The 20,663-nt window shown below is 37.1% G+C and overlaps 1 protein-coding gene across 3 annotated transcripts in view; it reads right to left on the bottom strand.

Annotated features, from left to right (window-relative positions):
• ARSK (arylsulfatase family member K) overlaps positions 1 to 20,663 on the bottom strand; it is a 49,985-nt gene that overhangs the window by 24,277 nt on the left and 5,045 nt on the right. For 2 of the 3 annotated variants that reach the window (XM_004042275.5, XM_055387167.2), the window contains exons 2-3: positions 14,555 to 14,684; positions 12,626 to 12,785 (exon numbers count right to left, since the gene is read on the bottom strand). In XM_004042275.5, the coding sequence (XP_004042323.2) occupies positions 12,626 to 12,785; positions 14,555 to 14,684 (290 nt within the window). Of the gene's footprint in view, positions 1 to 12,625; positions 12,786 to 14,554; positions 14,685 to 18,518; positions 18,779 to 20,663 lie in introns of those variants that run through there. The other variant, XM_055387166.2, reaches the window with a different exon arrangement.

Below are 20,663 nucleotides of genomic sequence, written 5' to 3'. Positions count from 1 at the left end.
TTAATGTATTCAGAAAAGATTAATAATTATAATCAATGACTCTCCATTCTACTTTCATTACTTCCTGGGCCAGCCCAACCTTCCTGGGCCATCATGAAACACAATAAGAGGAGTAGATGCAGCCTAAGCAGTAGGCTGCTACAGGAGCTGCAATTCTTAGTCCAGAAAGTCCCTCTTTCCAGCCCATGCTACCTTCCAGTCAGTGAGTCCAACGAGTAAAATATGGAATGAGAATATGAATATGCAACTTCATAATCTTTACAATTACAATAATAAGATAACTCTTTTGACATTATAATTCTCTCTACTAACCAATGTATCCAGCCCCTTCTTACAAGAGTGATGGTCTCTTAATCAGGCTAAACTATTGCATCTGGAAATCATATCTTTTGCTCATATGCTCAGAGCTACTTCTTTGTCTCATCGTTCTAAGTGTTCTTCCCTGCCACCAGTAATTGCTATAACTTTTTCCAAATAAAAGCTTTCTAATTACTTAACCACTGGGGGTATTTTGAACCAATTTTTTACCATTCCCTTTCTATGTATTTTGTCCAGAATACCAAGAGTATGGTTTCAATCAGGATAATTAAAAAGGACTTGCATCAATGAGGAGGATCCAAAACTACCTGTGGCTCAGATATTTTATGATTCAATGGCTGTTCTCAATATAAATTTACCCTGCTGCTTGCAATAGGCAATGTATAGTTTCCTCTACGCCAGCATCTCTCAAAGTGTAGTACAGGGATCCCTAAGGATTCCCAAGACACTCTCAGTGAGCTCATGAGGTCAAAACTATTGTCGTAATAACAGTAAGACGTTATTACCTTTTTCATTCTCATTCTCTCATTACACACAGTGCGCAGTGGAAGAGACCACTCTAATCTATCCTCAGGTAGGAGCTCAGATATGGAGCATACCTATCTTGAAGAAGATTGTCCTCTACAAACTTAGAGAGGCTTCAGTGTTTCATTATATCATGCCCCTCTTAAGTGGCCCAATGTCTACTTCAACTCTTTATAGAAATATAAGAGGGGCTTTTCTTCTCAAAGGGATACAAATAATCATCACACATTTCTGATAAAGATATTCACAATTTGTGAATCTTGTCCTACTTCCACCAGAGGTCCAGTTCTTTATATCCTTGCTACTCCAAGTGTGGTCCATGGACCAGCAACATCAGCAGCTCCTGGGAGACCCCATAATTCCCACATGTTGTGGGAGGGACCTGATGGGACTCATCGTAATTGAATCATGGGGATGGTTTCCCCCATACTGTTCTCGTGGTAGTGAATAAGTCTCCTGAGATCCGATGGTTTTTAAAAGCTTTCCCCTTTCACTTGATTTTTCATTCTCTTTTGCCTGCTGCCATGTAAGATGTGCCTTTCACCTTCCACCATGACTGTGAGGCCTCCCAAGCCACGTGGAACTGTGAGTCCATTAAACCTCCTTTTCTTTCTAAATTACCCAGTCTTGGGTATGTCTTTAATGGCAGCATGAGAACAGACTAATACACCATCCTAGACTCACTGAATCACAAAGGCATCTAAGAAGATGCCCAAGTCATTTGTGTGTATATTAAGGTTTGAGATGCACAGTTTAAGATTTTTTTTCTGCAAAAATCCTCAAATTTTAATCAAAATTCAATCAAAATGGAGGATAATCAAAATGGAGCTTCAACAGTAGCCTATAAATAGGAGAATTATTCTGTCTTGGTTCAATTCCAGAAAACAGGTGATAGCCAAATATACTAACCAACAATCAGCAGTTAAATTAGTTATTTTTAACAACAAAAAACTCCTCACTAATAGAAATGAAAAACAAAACTACTTAACATATTACCAACTAATTATTACATAAATTTGTATATTTGCCATTACTGTGTGGGTTTTCTGTGGCAGTGTGCCAAATTCTACTGCTAAAATATTGGATACAATCAGTTTACAAGTAGCACAGGATTAGTTTACATAGTAACAATTATATCTGAAAAAATATACCTTAAAATTGATGATGAGACTATCACAGTTTTCTTTCCACATGAAGTAGGAGCCTAAACATAAACCTTCAGCTTCCTAAGAGTCTACTGAAGATGATTAACTATCTCAGACTTAGAATTCTGTGATCTCTCTCTTTTTCTCATTGTTATTGATGGGATTATAGCAGCTAATGTGTTTCTGGTAAGTCTCACAATCAAAAAATTGGAAAAACGATGATTCTGAAAAACGCCCTTGCAAATTTCTGTATCGACATAATAAATTCTGTAAGAAAAAAAGGAATCTATATTCATTCCCATTAAATGCTCTTTTCTGGACTTGGTGTGGGGGCTCACATCTGTAATCCCAGGGCTTTGGGAGGCTGAGGTAGGAGGATTGTTTGAGCCCAGGAGTTTGAGACCAGTCAGGGCAGCATAGTGAGACCTTGTCTCTACAAAAAAAAAAAAAAAAAAAATCCTTCGCTGGGCATGGTGGTATGTGCCTGTGGTCCTAGCTACTTGGGAGGCTGACCAGGGAGGATCACTTATGGTCAGGAGTTTGAGGCTTCAGTGAGCTATGATCCTGCCACTTTACTCCAGCCTAGGTGACAAAATGAGACCTCATCTCTTAAAAAAAATTCTTCTCTCAAATTTGAGAGAAACACATATACAATTTTTAAAAGGATTTACAAGGCTGTCATCCATCTTCTTTACATATGATCACTCCCAAAAACAGTCTGTTTTAGTTGACTGAATAACATCTATCCTGGCAAATTCAGGTTGGAACATCATTTTAAAATATACGTTATTTAAACGCTCAAAATATGCATGCTTTTACATTTATTACTTTTATTAATTCCAACTGTTTCATTTTTTGGTAAAATTATAATAGCTAATGCCCCTTAATCTTTTCTTATTCATGGATTTCTTTGCAAATATGATTAAAATCACAGATTTTTCTCTATTAAACAGTAATATTAATTATATCACAAATTATATTGGTTATATGATAATAATGATAGTAAATATATTTCAAAGAAAAGTTTTGTTTGCATGTGTGTGTGTGTGGAGGTGAGTATTCAGGGATTTTATCTTGTGAAATCTCACCTAGCCATTTTCTGGTCTGCTTGTGAATTCATCATTGTGGAAGCACCAATATTTACAACTTTGAATTCCTAGATGACTATAGCCCTTGACAGAGTATACATGTTTAATGTAGTCTGAGCTTAAACAAAGGCAGCCTTTCTGATTCAATTAAAGAAATAATGAATATGTGCTACATGCAAGACATTGATCCAGGCAGGTGCTTAATGAGACTTGCTAAGCTAACAAATTGGTATTACCACCTCATAATCACTCAGACATAAAACTCTCCTACTATTGTACTTTTAAAAATAAATGCCAAAGGCTACTTTATGGAAAAAACTGTAACAAAATACTTCAGCTATGAATCTAAAAAGGTTTAGATCACATTCACCATTTTATATCCAAAAGGAAATTATTTTTCTAATGCTTTTAAAGTAATTAACATATCTATTTGACTATAACATTTACAATTTTTGTAAACCTTTGTTTTTCAATATTATACAGAAAATGTAACCCAGACAAAATGCCATCAAATCTGAAAAAATAAAGCGGGTGGGTTATTGCCAGATTATCTGTTGTTAATAGAATTTACTAAGCAGTCATTGCAGCAGACACATCACCATATCCACAGCTCTTGCTGAAGGAGTGACCTAGTTGGCCACATTATGTAGGATTTAACTCCCTTTCTAGCCTGTCGACTGGCCAGGTATGGGCACCTAACGTAAGCACTAGCACTTAACTTATGATGGAGTCTTGCATGAAATATAAGTTAGGCCTATCATCCTTATTTACAGAATTTAAATTTAGAAAGAAAATAATCCAGTAACTGGAGGTTTTTAAGATGCAGCTACGAGGTAGAGAAAGAGTCACAAGGGAGATGGAACTTGAGCCAAAAAGGGTCTGGCAGGTCAAAGTTGGGATTAGAAGTGATATAGCTGAGAAGACCCAGAGTCTGGGTAGTTTTTTGTATTTCTAGTAGAGACAGGGTTTCACCATGTTGGCCAGGCTGGTCTCGAGCTCCTGAGCTCAAGTGATCCGCCCGCCTTGGCCTCCCAAAGTGCTGGGGTTACAGGCATGAGCTACCACGCCCAGTCCCAATCCAAAAAACTTAATGAAAATGATCACCATATTGAGAGTACTAAGTGCAAATCTCAGTCAATTTTTAAGTCTCAGAATAGAAGACATGGAAAGTATAGACTTGGCTGGGCACAATGGCTCACGCCTGTAATCCCAGCAATTTGGGAGGCCGAGGCGGGCAGATCACGAGGTCAGGAGATCGAGACCATCCTGGCAAACATTGTGAAACCCCATCTCTACTAAAATACAAAAAATTAGCCGGGTGTAGTGGCGCGCGCCTGTAGTTCCAGCTACTCAGGAGGCTAAGGTAGGAGAATAGTTTGAACCTGGGAGGTGAAGGTTGCAGTGAGCTGAGATCGTGCCACTGCACTCCAGCCTAGTGACAGAGCAAGAATCCATCTCAAAAAAAAAAAAAAAGTATATACTTATGTGAGACATCATATCAACAGAATGAAGGACGAAAACCATATGATCATTTCAACTGATACTGAAAAAGCTTTTAATAAAATTCAACATCCCTTTGTGATTACCCACCCCCCACCACAAAAAATACTGGGTATAGAAGGAACATACCTGAACATAAAGACACATACAACAGACCCACAGCTAGTATCATGCTGAACGAGGAAAAACTGAAAGTACTTCCTCTAAGATCTGGAACACAACAAGAATGCCCACTGTCACCACTGTTATTGAACATAGTACTGGAAGTCCTAGCTAATAAGATAAGAGAAAGAAATAAAGGGCATCCAAATTGAAAAGGAAGGAGTCAAATTATTCTTGTTTGCAGATGATGTAAACTTTCATTTGGAAAAACATAAAGACTCCACCAAAAAACTATTAGAGATGATAAGTTCAGTAAAGTTGCAGGACACAAAATCAACAAACAAAGATCAGTAGCATTTCTATATGCCAACAGCAAACAATCTGAAAAAGAAATGAAGAAAGTAATCCCATCCCACGAAGTAATCCTTCAGAAATGAAGAAAGTAACAGCTACAAAAAAATACTTAGGAATTCATTAAAGAAGTAAAAGATCCCTACAATGAGCACTATAAAATATTGATGAACGCAACTGAGAGGACACAAAAAACTGAAAAGATATTCCATGTTCATGAATTGGAAGAATCAATATTGTTAAAATGTCCATACTACTGAAAGCAATTTACAGATTCAATGCAATCCATATCAAAATACCAATAACATTCTTCATAGAAATAGAAAAAACAATCCTAAAATTTATATGGAACCACAAAAAAGAAAAAACAAACAAACAAAAAACAACAAAAACAACCCAGCATAGTCCAAGCTATCCTGAACAAAAAGAACAAAATTGGAGGCATCATATTACCTGCCTTCAAATTATACTACAGAGCTTTAGTAACCAAAATAGCATGGTACTGGCATAAAAACAGACACGTAAGACCAATGGAACAGAACAGAGAACCCAGAAACAACTCCATACACCTACAGTGAACTCATTTTTGACAAAGGTGCCAAGAACATATACTGGGGAAGGAACAGTCTCTTCAATAAATGGTGCTGGGAAAACTGGATATCCATATGCAGAAAAATGAAACTGGATCTCTATCTCTTACCACATTAAAAATCAAATCAAAATGGATTAAAGACTTAAATCTGAGACCTCAAACTATGAAATTACTAAAAGACAGCATTGGGGAAACTCTCTAGGACACTGGACTGGACAAATATTTCTTGAGTAATACCCCACAAACACGGACAACTAAAATAAAAATAGACAAATGGGATCACATCAAGTTAAAAAGCTTCTGCACAACAAGGGAAACAATAAAAAAAAAGTGAAGAGACAACCCACAGATGGGAGAAAACATCTGAAAACTATCCATCTGACAAGATATTTATAACCAGAATATATAAGGAGCTCAAACAACTTAACAGGAAAAAAAATCTAATAATCGGATTAAATAATGGGCAAAAGATCTGAACAGACATTTCTTAAAAGAAGACATACAAATGGCAAACAGATACATGAAAAGATGCTCAGCAACATTGATCATTAGAGAAATGCAAATCAAAACTATAATGAGATATTGTCTCAGCTAAAATGGCTTTTATCCAAAAGTCAGGCAATAACAAATGCTGGCGAGGATATGGAGCAAAGGGAACCCTCATACACTGTTGGTGGGAATGTAAATTAGTACAACCACCATGAGGAACCATTTGGAGGTTCCTCAAAATACTAAAAATAGAGTTGCCATATGATCCAGCAATCTCTCTAGGTATACACCCAAAAGAAAGAAAATCTGTATATCAAAGATCTACACTTCCATGTTGCTTACAGTACTAGTTACAATAAGCCAAGATTTGGAAGCAACCAAAGTGTCCATCAACAGACAAATGGATAAAGAAAATGTGGTACATATACACAATGGAGTACTATTCAGCTATAAAAAAGAATGAGATCCAGTAATTTGCAACAACATGGATGGAACTGGAGGTCATTATGTTAAGTGAAATAAGCCAGGCACAGAAAGGCAAACTTCACATGTTCTCACTTATTTGTGGGAGCTGAAAATTAAACAATCGAAGCAGAATGATGGTTTACCAAAGGCTGGGCAGAATAGTTGGGGTGGGGGCAGTGGGAATGATTAATGGGTACAAAAAAAATGGAAAGGATAAGATCTAATATTTGACAATAAGACAGGGTGACTATAGTCAATAATTTAATTGTACATTTTAAAATGACTAAGAGTATAATTGGATTGTTTGTAACACAAAGGACAAATGCTTCGAGGGGATGGACACTCCACTTACCTTGATGTTTTCATCACGCATTATATGCCTGTACCAAAATATCTCCTGTACTCCCTAAGTCTATATACTTACTATGTACATACAACAATTAAAAATACTGCTTATTTTGACTTGGCTTACAAAAAAAAAAATTAACCTACAAGAGCAGACAACATACATAATTACAATGGTAAGATAAGATGATAGGGAATTTGATTTTAGATTTTCAACAAGACAGACAGAAGCTAGGAAAAACAACACAGCAGCTTGTTTAATTTCTCTTCTGATAGCATTAGAATGTAAGTTCCATGAAGAATTTTGTGTTGTGATTGCTATTGTATTTGCGTCATCTAAAAATAATGTCTGGCACATAGTAGCTGGCTCAAAAATATTAGCTTAGTGGATACTACATTAAATACTATATTAAAATTTTTATTATACTGATGTTAGAAATTTAGTTTTTAAAATTTTCCGTATAAAATCAATTACCTCCTAATTCTATACACTTTCTATACACAATTCTATACTTTTTTTGTTAATTCTAAAAAAAATTGATGTAATAGTGTCAAGTGGATTTGATCCCTTATAATATGAAAGAATAAACAATATTTAAAATGTAGGCAATTATTTTAAGTGTGACATTCCTAAGACCAGGCTGACGAGCATAAAATATTTAGTTTTAGACATGTTTTCTCAATCTCTATACTAAAGACATTTTGGACTTGATGATTCTTTGTTAGGGAAGGGGCTGTTTTCTGCATTATAGACTGTTTAGCAGCAACCTTGGCCTCTACCCACCAGATGCCAGCAAAATAACCCCGGTGTTATCAACCAAAAATGTCTCCAGACATTGTCAAATGTCTTCTTGGCAGCCAAGGGGTAGAGGTGGGGGTGTATGGGGGGGAGGGGTGACTGCCCTCAGTTGAAAACCACTACTCTAGGAATAGATAGGCAACAAAATTTTACCTGAAGGCAAATAAAAATGTTTTCTTTTTTTTGAGACGGAGTCTCGCTCTTTCACCCAGGCCGGACTGCAGTAGTGCAATCTCGGCTCGCTGCAAGCTCCGCCTCCCAGGTTCACCCCATTCTCCTGCCTCAGCCTCCCGAGGAGCTGGGACTACAGGGGCCCGCCACCACGCCCGGCTAATTTTTTGCATTTTTAGTAGAGATGGGGTTTCACCGTGTTAGCCAAGATGGTCTCGATCTCCTGAACTCGTGATCTGCCCGCCTCGGCCTCCCAAAGTGCTGGGATTACAGGCGTGAGCCACCGCGCCCAGCCCAAATGTTTCCTTTCAATTGAATAAGAAGACAGCAAATTTGAACTTAAACCTGTTATAACACAATACATATAATGTGAAGGGGCAGATGAGTATCAGAAATTTATAAACCACTTAACTGTACTCCATTGGAGTTATAGAATTTCAGAGTAGAACTTTTAAAGTCATCTAGTGAAAGCTCATCTGACTAAACTGGGATTCTAAGCAGATAAATTACTTGCTCAAGGTCTTATCATCAGTAAATGGCATTTTTATGAGTAATACTACCAGTATCTCTTTAACAACTGTCCAGATGAAACAACTGTGCAGCCCATAGAGATCCTAGTATGGTGTGGTGTGTCATATATAATAAGGGACACTTAATTAAATTAGTGTTCCTAAACTGGTACAAGAAGGAAGCATCACCAATGCCTAAAAAAGACAGATGGAAGTATTATAATAATAAAGAAACCTGTAATTCTGGCTGAAAATATAAGCAGGTTCAAAAATGGCCAATTTCAGTAATAAAGAATTATAATAACTTGCATTTTGATTTTGAAAGTCAATCTATCAACAAGACTGAATGCCCCTATTTATGAAATTTGATATTGAGAGACCAGGTTTTGTTCTGAGACCCATTTTTAAGTTTACGCTGAAAAATAATGTGCTATATAATTCATATAACCTTCAGACATGCTATTAACAGCAACCTTGACCTATTTGTCAGCCAAATGTCTGTGTGGGTACATACAGCGCTCATAAAAATACTCCTGGTGGCTTATTTCAATTTCCTAAGCTCTGATGAGAGTGTGAGTAAATGAAAATATGCTTTAAGCAAGTATTGCACTGAAAACCATCTTTGACATCCCAAACATCAACATCTAAGTGTTTTTTTCTCTACTAATTTTAGAATTCCACATGACAAAGAAAGAATTCCTAAATATTAATATTTAAAGAATTTTAAAAACTTAAAAACAGGATATCCTCTATTAGTTGTAGATATATACAAAATACTAATAATGAACAAGTGATATGATCCTGTGTTACACAGAATATCAATGTTTATCAAATAATAAACTGTAGGTACTTCAAAATAACTTTTTCATTCATCAAAAATTTAATTGTGAACCTACAGCATACTGGCACTATGCTGGCAAATGGGAATAAAGCAGAGAAGAAGAGATAAGGTCTTTGCTCTGCATGGATAATTATCCTGCTGCGGAATATAAGTCAGGTCATATTTTAACCATGTCACATAGAAGAATAAAAGTTACAGGGAATATATGGCATTCAATCTTAGATTTCTTTTATTATAAACAGTTGTATCTTACTTTAGATTAAGCTTACATTCTAAAAAGGAGAAAGATTTTAAAGAGAAATTTGTGAAACTCCATAAAGTAACTAGCAATGCAAAGCACTTTAGAAAAATGATGGTTATGGCCGGGTGCAGTGGCTTACGCCTGTAATCCCAACACTTTGGGAGGCCAAGGCAGGCAGATCATGAGGTCAGGAGTTCCAGAACAGCCTGACCAACATGGTGAAACCCCATCTCTACTGAAAATACAAAAATTAGTTGGGCGTAGTGGCGCATGCCTATGATCCCAGCTACTCAGGAGGCTGAGGCAGGAGAATCGCTGGAACCCGGGAGGCGGAGGTTACAGCGAGCCAAGATCATGCTATTGCACTCCAGCCTGGGTGACAAAGTGAGACTGTGTCTCAAAAAAAAAAAAAAAAGATGGTTATATAAATGTTAGACTGCAATTCTGGTTAAGCCATTTTCATAATAATAATCTTTCCATTGAGTAAATGCTTACTCTGTGCCAGGCACTGTTAAATATTTTATATTATTCCGCTTAATCCTTGTATAGTATCTTTTAACTCATATAAAACACAGTCATCCAATGAGATAGGCATCATAATTCTTACAGATAACTTACAGAACACTGACACTTAATGCCAGGTAACTTGCCCAAGAATTCTTATAGAACACTGACACTCAATATCAAGTAACTTGCCCAAGGTTACAAGGATAGTGAGCAGGGAAGCTGGGCATCTGACTGCTCTGATGGACACAAAGCCTGTGCTCCTCCTCCTACATGTACTTCTTCTCCCTCCCTTTCTTTCTGATATTAGCAGGGAAGAGTAGGGGAACAGGATTTTGCACAGAGAAACTAGCTCATGCAATAGTCCAGAGGTAGTAAAAAGCATATTAAGGAAAGTTTTAAAAGACCAGGTGCATACTGAGGGATGGAGAGAGTGGTATGAAATGAGACTGGAGGTAGACAGGGGCTAGATCATGTAGGGTCTCATAAATCATGTTGTGGATTTGGGATTATAACTAACCTGAAGAGAAAAACCGTTGAAAGATCTTAAGCAAGTGTGTCATGTAATCAGACATACATCTAAGAAAGATCATTCTGGTTGCCTATAGAAAATGGGTCAGATAGAGTAAGAAGAGTCCAAGTAGAAGCCCATTTTAATAGTTTAGGCAAGAGATGACAGTAGCTTGGTGGAGAGAGTGAGAAGTGAGTAAGTTGGAGAAATAATTCAGAAGTAGAACTGACTACATTTGGCAATGCATTAGAAGACAGAGTAAAGAATAGGAATGTCAGGATTGCTTCTGCATTTCCTGTACTGCCATCTTTTAGATTTTGGAGGACAGAAAAGGGAAGAAATTAAACAGTAACTAGGAGAGCAATTTTAATGTTCAGATTATTTTAGATTATTTTAGTATCTGTTTACCCATAACTCACTGTATTCATCTCCTAGAACTGTCAGAATAAATTATTGCAAACTGTGTGGCTTAAAACAACAGGAACCTGTTCTCCCACAGTTGTGGAAGCTATAAGTCTAAAATCAAGGTGTCAGCAGAGACACATTCCCTCTGAAGACTCTGGCAGAATTTTTCCTTGCCTCTTCCTAACTTATGGTGACTCCTGGCAATCTTTCATTCTTTGGCTTGTAGCTGCCTCACTACTATCTCTGCCTCTGTCTTAACATTTGTTTTCTTCTCTGTGTGCCTATGTCCTTGTTCCTCTTCTAATAAAGACAGCAGTCATGATTTCATCTGGAGATCCTTACTAATTACATCTGCAAATAAGGTCTATTTTCCAATAAGATCACATTCTGAAGTTCTTTCTAGGTGGTCACGAAATTTGGGGGAACATTATTCAACTCACTACATTCATCACTATTTTTGTTAACTTAATTTTTTCTTATTATTACTTATCATCATCATTAGTATCATCATCACCATCACAACAACCATTACAAATAACCCTCAATTAGCACTTGCCTAGGTAAGAAAGAGGCACTCTAATCCCTAATATGTATTTATGTTGGGGTTCACAAGTGTTGGGGGATCCCAAGATCACACCGAAGTTCAGTAGGAGGAATTGCAGGACCCAGAATACAGCTGCACTCATGGCTATAATTTATTACATAAAAGGATACACAGCAAAATCAGCAAAGGGAAAAGGTGCTTCGGGCAAAGTCCAGAAGAAACTAGGCACAAGTGTCCGGTTGGAGTCACAGAGGACATAATTCTTCCACCATCAAATTGCGACGACACATGTGAAGTGTTGTTTCTGCTCATTAGAGAATCAGTACCCAAGTTTTTTAGGCGGGGGTGCTGATTATATAAGCACCCTCTACTTCGCACATACCAAAATTCCAGACTCCTGGAAGGAAAGCTGGTATTCGGCATAAACCACAATGCACAAATGCTCCAGGCACACAATAGGCCACTCTTATCAGTTAAGGAATAGTGGGAATACGCCAGAAATCCTAGTTCCTAGATGCCAGACAGGGGCCAACCTTCCAAGCAGGCCTTTCTAAGCAGAGCAGTCTCAGGCCTCCTATGTTAGCTCTTTTCTGAACTTACTGATACATTTAAGCCTCACAGCAAAGAAATTAAAGTACAGTGTCAACATTTAGACAATGTGTCCAAGATCAGACTACTACAATGCTAGTAGTAAACAGAAACTATAATTCAAAAGCAGGCAATCTGATTCTTGACCTCTACTCTTAACCACTATGCTTGGCTGCCTGGTTTTTGAGGACTTAGTAAAATGAAAGAAAAAAAAAAGTTACAATAGACTCAAGTTAGAACTGACCAACGAAAGCAGCAAGAAGGCTATGGTTTTAAAAACAGATTTTAAAATTAATAATACAGTAGCCATTAAAGGAAATTCAATGAAAATAAAGCATGGGCTAAACGAGTTTACAAACACTATTTATAGACCTTTAATGCTTAAGAAAAACAAAATGACTAGTATATTAGCCATTTTAATGTTTTAGGAAGATGAAAGAAAGCTAAAATTTCAGCCTAATTAACACAATGAAGGGATTAAGAGACTTACTTTCACCTTTGTGGAAAAATAAAAAAATTAAAGTCAAAAAGAGTACATGTACACGCTATGGCAGAGGGCAGTCCATGATGATTATTTTTGTTTTATTTTTACCTAATGGAGTGATGTCCTGAAGTATAGTCCAGTTTCCCAAATTTCTGTGTTCGGTAGCCATGCCTCTCCATGACATCCATCCATGTTGTATAATTTGGATCTAGACCCTTAAAATTATTCCAAGATTCTGTTAAGTGAGTGAAGAGGCCACTCCACATTGCTGAGAAAAAAAAAAAAAAAAGGAATTGGGATTAAGGTAAAGCTTAACAATTTAACTATTAGGACAATTACTCTGAGAGAGCAGTCCACTAGTGAAGAGCTCATGCTCTGCAATAAGACGTACCCAGATTAGGTGCTTTACCAAACATTTCTGATTGTTACTTCATTTTATCAGAGTGATACTCTGTGGGGAGTTACTATTTCCATTTTACAGATGAGTTGACTAACGCTTAGTGCTTAAGATACTTAAGGTAAATACAGCTGGAATTAAATACAAAGCATGTGTGACTAGAGGCCTCTTTCAATCATAAAAACAATCCCTAAGTATTTATTGGTTAATTTTCTAAATCAGACAATTGAAGTACAGATCTCATTTCCCCAACATCCTTAAGGATCTTCCCTTATTCCCTGTCCTTTTGCTGGCTTTCCACGAAAAACGTAGTGTGTTATGCCTTATCTCTCACTTTCTACAACTATGATTGTTTATTCAATAAACACTTTTTTTCCTTTTCCCATTTCTGTGTACATAAATAGAAAGTTAGAATAAGCTTTCTGTTTTCATCTAGCAAGATGTTTTCTGAGAGGTGGGATGGGGGATTACCTGGGTTTGAATCCCAATAACACCAGTTACTGAGTGGTCTTTGACAAATTATTTGACCTCGCTTACTCTTCAAAATATACTTCTTCCAGGAAAAACAACATCTAACATTTTGAGACATCTAGGGTTCATTGGCCACTTTCTCATTCGTTATTTAATGTGATGCTCAGAACAACCCTGTGAGGTACACAGTATACACAGCAATTTGCAGATAAGAAGACTGAGTGACTTGCTTGAGGATTAGCATCCAGGTCATTGTCTCACCCTAGCCCACTGCTCATTCTACTTTACAGTTAACAAAACTGTTTTTTAATATGCCTGGTCCTTCATTATTGAAATATCATTTATAATATAGTTTAGTTTCTTTTATTCACTGGTAATAATATAGTTGTTAGTGTTGAAAATATAGGTGAAAGAAGTTATAACTCAAATCACAGAGAAAATCATCTCATTTACAGACAAACCAAATCACTGAGTGCCATTTATGGGTTCCAAGGCAACAAACATAAACCAGAAGACAGGGGAAAAGGAAAACAACCATCAGACAATAGACAGAATTTATAAAAATGGCAGTTTTTTCCTATTTGTTAATTATTCATGGCTTAATGTCACTGACATTCTGCCAATAAAACTATGCCTATTTGTTAAATTATAATAATAAAAGTGAACAATTTGACTTGGGATAAAAGTGAATTGAGACGGAAAGAAAGAGGTAAAGTATGTAATCTGAAATAATAAGAAAAAATTCAGGTAAATCTGAATATAAGTTGTAACTACTTTATGGTATACTCTAATGTTCATAGAAGTCCTCCCAATTACCTATACCATTACTGAAAAATTTCCCTGGAAACAGAACTCTTCTAGGAAATATGAGTATTCCCTCATTTTCTTGGATGGTCAAAAGATTCTTAGTCCCCAGTCACAAGGAAATAAAATGGTAACACATGAACTAGACACCTTTCTAAATGATAAAAATTCCTACTCTTGAAAAATACAATTTGAACAACCCCAATAGCCAATATATACCTTAAAATGCACATCTTTTATATTAAAACAATTTTATTGAGGCCAAATACAACGAACTATTCTACTTTTAGGTATAATCTTTTAAACTGTGAATATATTTTCAGTGTGTAGCCACTTTCTCCCATTCATATTAAGGATGTTCATACCTGCGCGTGATGGGCAACAAATTGGAGAGTTTGTGTAGGCATTCAGAAAGGAAGTCCCACGTGTCTTCATAAAGTGGATAAAAGGAAGTTTCACTACCTGACTTCCTGGATGAAATGTTAACCTTCCATCCTGGAAATAAAGAAATTTAATTAAAATTGATTACATTACCAAAGAAGAAAATTATTTTCTTTAACCATAAAATTTACAATAGCAGAAGACTTCAATATGATTTTAAGAATCCTCCAAAGATAAAAACAAAACAAGTATAGAGGGTGTTTCCAGTATCTGGTACATAAATAGCTAGAATTCAGTGCAGTGTTACACTTGTATTCATTTGACTACAGTAAATAAAGGACTTCCTGGAACGTTCTTTTGGGGGATGATGAACTGACTAAGTATTTGTTGAATACTTAACTATGTGCCAGTCACTGTGCAAAATCTGAGGATGCAATGGTGAATAAAACAGAGTCTTAGGCCCCATGAAGCTTACAGTCTAGTGGGAGAGGCAAAAAGTATACTGGCAAATAAACTATGAATAATTACAAATTATGACATGTGCTTTGAAAAAAAATCCTAGATACAGAAGGACAAGAGAGAACTACGTTAGACCGTGTGGACAGGGAAGCCTTCTCTGGGATGTATGAGACCTAAAGAATGAACAGGATCCAGCTATTCAAAGAATTTAAAGGACATACAAAGTTTGAGATATCTGTGAGATGGAAGTGGTGATATCAATTAGGCAGCTGGGGTGGGGTGTGGTGGCTCATGCCTATAATCCCAGCACTTTGGGAGGCTGAGGTGGGAGGATAGCTTGAGCTCAGGAGGTCAAGACCAGCCTGGGCAACACAGGGAGACCCTGTTTCTACAAAAAAAATTAGGCAGCTTGATAAGTGAGTCTGAAGATTAGGAGATGTTTGGGCTGGAGATATGCATTTTGGAGATGAACTGGGAATTGAAGAACTCACGTTGGTAAATAGCAAGAACAGAAAAAAGAATGTTCCAGTCCTGGGGTTCTATCTATTATATGTTTTCAACATAATTATAAATAAATTCCAGTTTAGAACATGAGCCAACCCAAAATACAGAATATATCTAAATCCCTGAGATAGCTGAGATTCCCAAATAGAGATATAAAGTAGGCTGTTGGATACAGATAGGAATCTGGAGTTGAGAGAAGTCTATCTTGGCAAAATAAAACTTGGGAGCATTTAACATATTCATGGTTTTGAAAACTGTGAGATTAAATAAAACCTTTCAGGGAGAGAGAAGAAGGAGGGGAAAGAAAAGGGTCTAGAGGAAGCTATAAGGAGTCCCAAATAAGAGGGGAAAGCAGCATGGGAAACTGAGAAAGAACGGCCAAGGGAGGAAGATGTGAGGAGACCGAGTGCCATGACAGCTGAGAGAAGACAGTGTGCCAAGAAAGAGGTAACATCTGCTGTGTTGAGAATGCACCTGAAACGAGGCCAGAAAATGCACATTGGAATTGGCAGTATAGAGACAGCTGGTGACCCTGACAAGAGCACTTTCAATGGGTGGTAAAGATGAACAGCTAAACTGGAAAGGGGAAGGAATGGGAGGCAGGAAAGTGAGGCAGCAGGGGGAAAAAAGAAAAGCTCTTCTGAGAAGTTATTTTGCAAAGCAAAACAGAAAAACGGGATGGATGTTAGAGAATGGTGTGTTAGCTGGAAGAAAATGTGGGATTAAAGTCAGTTCTTTTTTTAAGATGGGGAAAATTATGCATGTCTTATGTCAAAATAAATTACCACTTCTAGCAAGAGTAATCATTGAATGCTAAGCAAATAACTACTGATTTCCTCAATGATGAGCTAGAAAGGCGAAGACAAAAGTGCATAGTGGCCAGGCACAGTGGCTCATGCCTGTAATCCCAGCTCTTTGGGAGGCTGAGGCAGGCAGATCACCTGAGGTCAGGAGTTCAAAGCCAGTCAGGCCAACAGGGTGAAACCTTGTCTCTACTAAAAATACAAAAATTAGCTAGGTGTGGTGGCAGGTGCCTGTGATCCCAGCTACTCGGGAGGCTGAGGCAAGAGAATCACTTGAATCCGGGAAGCAGAGGTTGCAGTGAGCTGAGATGGTGCCACTGCACTTCAGCATGAGTGACAGAGCAAGACTCCATCTCAAAAAAAAAAAAAAAAAAAAAAGTGCATAGCCCTCCCTCATGAGAATTTCTTTAAGCCCTTAAATTCAAATTCTCAGAAATTTATCCTCACAAATCCCAAATGTGTATATGTCTTATGGTTACAATCTTTTGAACATGGGGAGATAACAATTTATGGCCACTGCCTAGAATCTAGACTTAGGCTTACCTAAGTAAGAATCTAGACCCAGGCTTACCCGGTTGGGGGATGGAGCAGAAGGTCACAAGGTAGAACTGTCTTAAACGTGCTATATAATTCACATATAGGGATTTGGACTCCAAGTCCTGCAGGCTAGGTTCAAATTAGTGTAACTACCACTGCAAATGACTACTGCAGCATATCAATAACTAATGTGTCAGATTAAAATCAATGTTAGTGATTTATTGACTCATCTCTATGACTAGTACAGGGACATTATCTGTATCAAAAGCAGGCTGGAAAGCAGGACTCTTTGAAATAGAGTGGCAGAGATAACCAGAAAGGGAGGGGGCAACTGCCCTCATGTGGGAAAGTTCCCAACGATTCCATCAGTGAAAGGTGATCTATGTTAAGATTGCTGTCTGAGATATATATAAGGCAGTGAGCGGTATGCAAATATTCAGTGAATGAAATGAAATGAATCTCTAATCCAGAGATTTGTTCAATTTAAAAAAGAAGACAAATTTATGCTCAAAATTCAACAGTGTATTTTTGCAAAGCTTAATAAACTGGATTAAGCATATCAATCACAAAATTTGGTTCCTAGGAAATATTTAAATTATGATATACATATTCTCAATGTCAGAAATATCAATAATACTCTAAACGAAGACCAAAATGTTATTAGAGAAAATATTTAAAAATTTTCTAGAAGTTTTGGTTTTTGACTTCATGTAGTTTTTACACACTAACAAATCATTTAAAAACTAGGCTACTACTAGTACTGCTGATAATGGTATCAATGGGAGATGGTCTATAGAATATTTCATTCTGAACTGAAAGGCATCTTAACACAGCTGGCTGATGAAAAAGAGAGAAAGTAAGTTTTCCGTAGTATGTTAATGTGGTTTACAATGGATAGCCAGTTATAAGTGAAAACACAGTTCTGTCAAATTTAGTTGGGAGAGAAAATCTTGAAAAATGGCTTTTGGTATAACTTCTATAACTTACTAATAGCCCATTTCAATTTTCTCAAGGCCATTCCTATGGTTCAAACAAACTAAGCACTCTAAAATTGGGCATTTAAGAAATAAAAATGACCCATTAATTGGCTTTCTGCAAAAGTTACAGAAATGGTACCAACTGCCTTTAGTTGCTGCATTCTGCTCTTGTTAATTAATTCTCATGGGTCCACACATCTTTCCCCCTTGGGGTGGGTAAGTCTTCTTGTAGATACAATTTTGTGATTTTGATTGCTCCTTCTGAACCATGGCTTGTACTCGGTTCCTTATCATTATGGGCCATGCAGAATCAGAGAAGTTTAGATTTGAATTAATCATCCTAATAAAAGAATGTAACAGCAACTTTGATTTGCCATGTCAGCATGGCAAGACTGCTTATAGTGTTCTTCCCAGATCTGTCCATCAGACTGAATGAGATTCTCACTAGACTCTCTAGTAAACACTCCTGTACCTACTCTCCCCCGCCACTCCTGAAACCTCAGCAAAACTAAAACTGATACAGGTGCAGTGGCAGGGAGTAGAGGTAGGAGTAGGAGTGGGGATGCAGAAGATGCCTCTGACCTTTAAGACCCAGGCAGAGATGCTTCTTTTCTATTATTTATTTAATTTTTAAATTTTTATTTATTTTTTTTGAGACAGAGACTCACCCTGTCACCAAGGCTGGAGTCCAGTGGCACAATCTCGGTTCACTGCAACCTCTGTATTCTAGGTTTAAGCGATTCTCCTGACTCAGCCTCCCGAGTAGCTGGGCAGGTGCCCACCACCATGCCTGGCTAATTTTTGTATTCTTAGTAGAGATGGGGTTTCACCATGTTGGCCAGGCTGGTCTCGAACTTCTGACCTCAGGTGATCTGCTCGCCGTGGCTTCCCAAAGTGCTGGTATTACAGGTGTGAGCCACTGTGCCTGGCCTGTTTTCTATTCTTTTAAAAATGGGTTTATTAAGATATAATTAACACACTAAACAACTCATCCATTTAAAGTGTACAATTCAATGGTTTTTAGTGTATTCAGAAAGCTGTGCAACCATTACCATAGTCGATTTTAGAATGTTCTCATCATCCCCAAAAGACATTCTGCACTCTTTAGCCATTACTCTCTATTTTCCTGAAGCCTAGGCAACCACTAACCTACTTTCCGGCTCTACATATTTGCTTTTTCTGGACATTTCATATGAATGGAATCATACAATATGTGGTCCTTTGTGACTAGCTTCTTTCATTTAGCATAATCTTTTTAAGTTTCATCTACATTGTAGCATATACCATATTTTTTATTGTTGAATAATATTACCAAATTTTATTTATCCATTTATCAATTGATGGGCATTTGGGTTGTTTATACTGTTTGGCCATTATGTATAATGAACATTATAATGCTATGAACATTCATGTAGAAGTTTTTGTGTAGACTTATATTTTCATTTCCCTTGAATATACACCTAGGAGTAAAACTGCTGGATTATACAGCAACTCTATGGTTAACCATTCGAGAAACTGCCAAACTGATTTCCAATGGCTGCATGATCCTACCAGCAGGGTATGGGTTGCAATTCCTCCACATTGTTGCCAACTCTAGTTATTGTCTTTTTCATTATAACCATCCCAGTGGGTATAACTGGTGTCTCACTGTGGTTTTGATTTACATTTCCCGAATGATTAATGATGTTGAGCATCTTTTCATGTATTTATTGGTCATCTGCATATCTTCTATAAAGAAATATCTATTAAGATCTTTTGGCCGGGCATGGTGGCTCATGCCGGTAATCCCAGCACTTTGGGAGGCCTAGGCGGGTATATCCCAAGGTCAGGAGATCGAGACCATCCTGGCTAATACGGTGAAACCCCATCTCTACTAAAAATAAAAATAAAAAAATTATCTGGGTGTGGTGGCGGGCACCTGTAGTCCCAGCTACTCAGGAGACTGAGGCAGGAGAATGGCTTGAACCTGGGAGGCGGAAGTTGCAGTAAGCCGAGATTGTGCCACTGCACTCCGGCCTGGGTGACAGAGCGAGACTCCATCTCAAAAAAAAAAAAAAAAAAAAGATCTTTTGCCCAATCCACAATCACAAAGACTTACACCTATGTTTTCTTGTAAGAGTTTTTTAGTTTTACATTTGATTAATCAATCAATTTACTTAAAGTTTTTTTTGTGTGTGTGTATGGTGCAAGGCAGGGTCCAACTTCATTCATATTTTTTTTTCCAGCACCATTTGTTTAAAAGATCATTCTTTCCCTATTAAATGGTCTTGGCACCCTTGTTAAAAAATCAATTTACTATAAATATGAGAGTTTATTTCTGGACTTTAGATTCTATTCCATTGATCTGTATGTCACCTATCCTTAAGCCAGTAACATACTACATTGATTGGTGTAGTTAAGATGTAAGCTTTAAAATTGGGAGGTATATGTCTTTCAACTTTGTTCTTTTTATTTCAAGATGTATTTTTGGCTATTCTGGGTCCCTTGAATTACCATATGAATTTTAGGATGGCTTTTTCCATCTCTGCAGAAAAAAAAAAGGTTCTAGGGATTTTGACAGGCATTGAATTGAATCTGTAGATCAACTTGGTGAGTACTGCTATATTAACAATATTAAATCTTCTGATCCATGAAAAGGGGATGTCTGTTCATTTATTTAAATGTTCTTTTATTTCTTTCAACAATGTTTTGTAGTTTTCGGAGTATAAGAACTATATTTCTTTGATTAGATTTATTTTAAGTATTTCATCCATTCTGATGTTACTTTAAATGGAACTGTTTTCTTAATTTGACTATAAGTGTGTTAATCAATT

Source organism: Gorilla gorilla, chromosome 4 (assembly GCF_029281585.2).
Source record: "Gorilla gorilla gorilla isolate KB3781 chromosome 4, NHGRI_mGorGor1-v2.1_pri, whole genome shotgun sequence".
NCBI lineage: Eukaryota > Metazoa > Chordata > Mammalia > Primates > Hominidae > Gorilla > Gorilla gorilla.
This window is presented reverse-complemented; position numbering and strand designations above follow the sequence as displayed.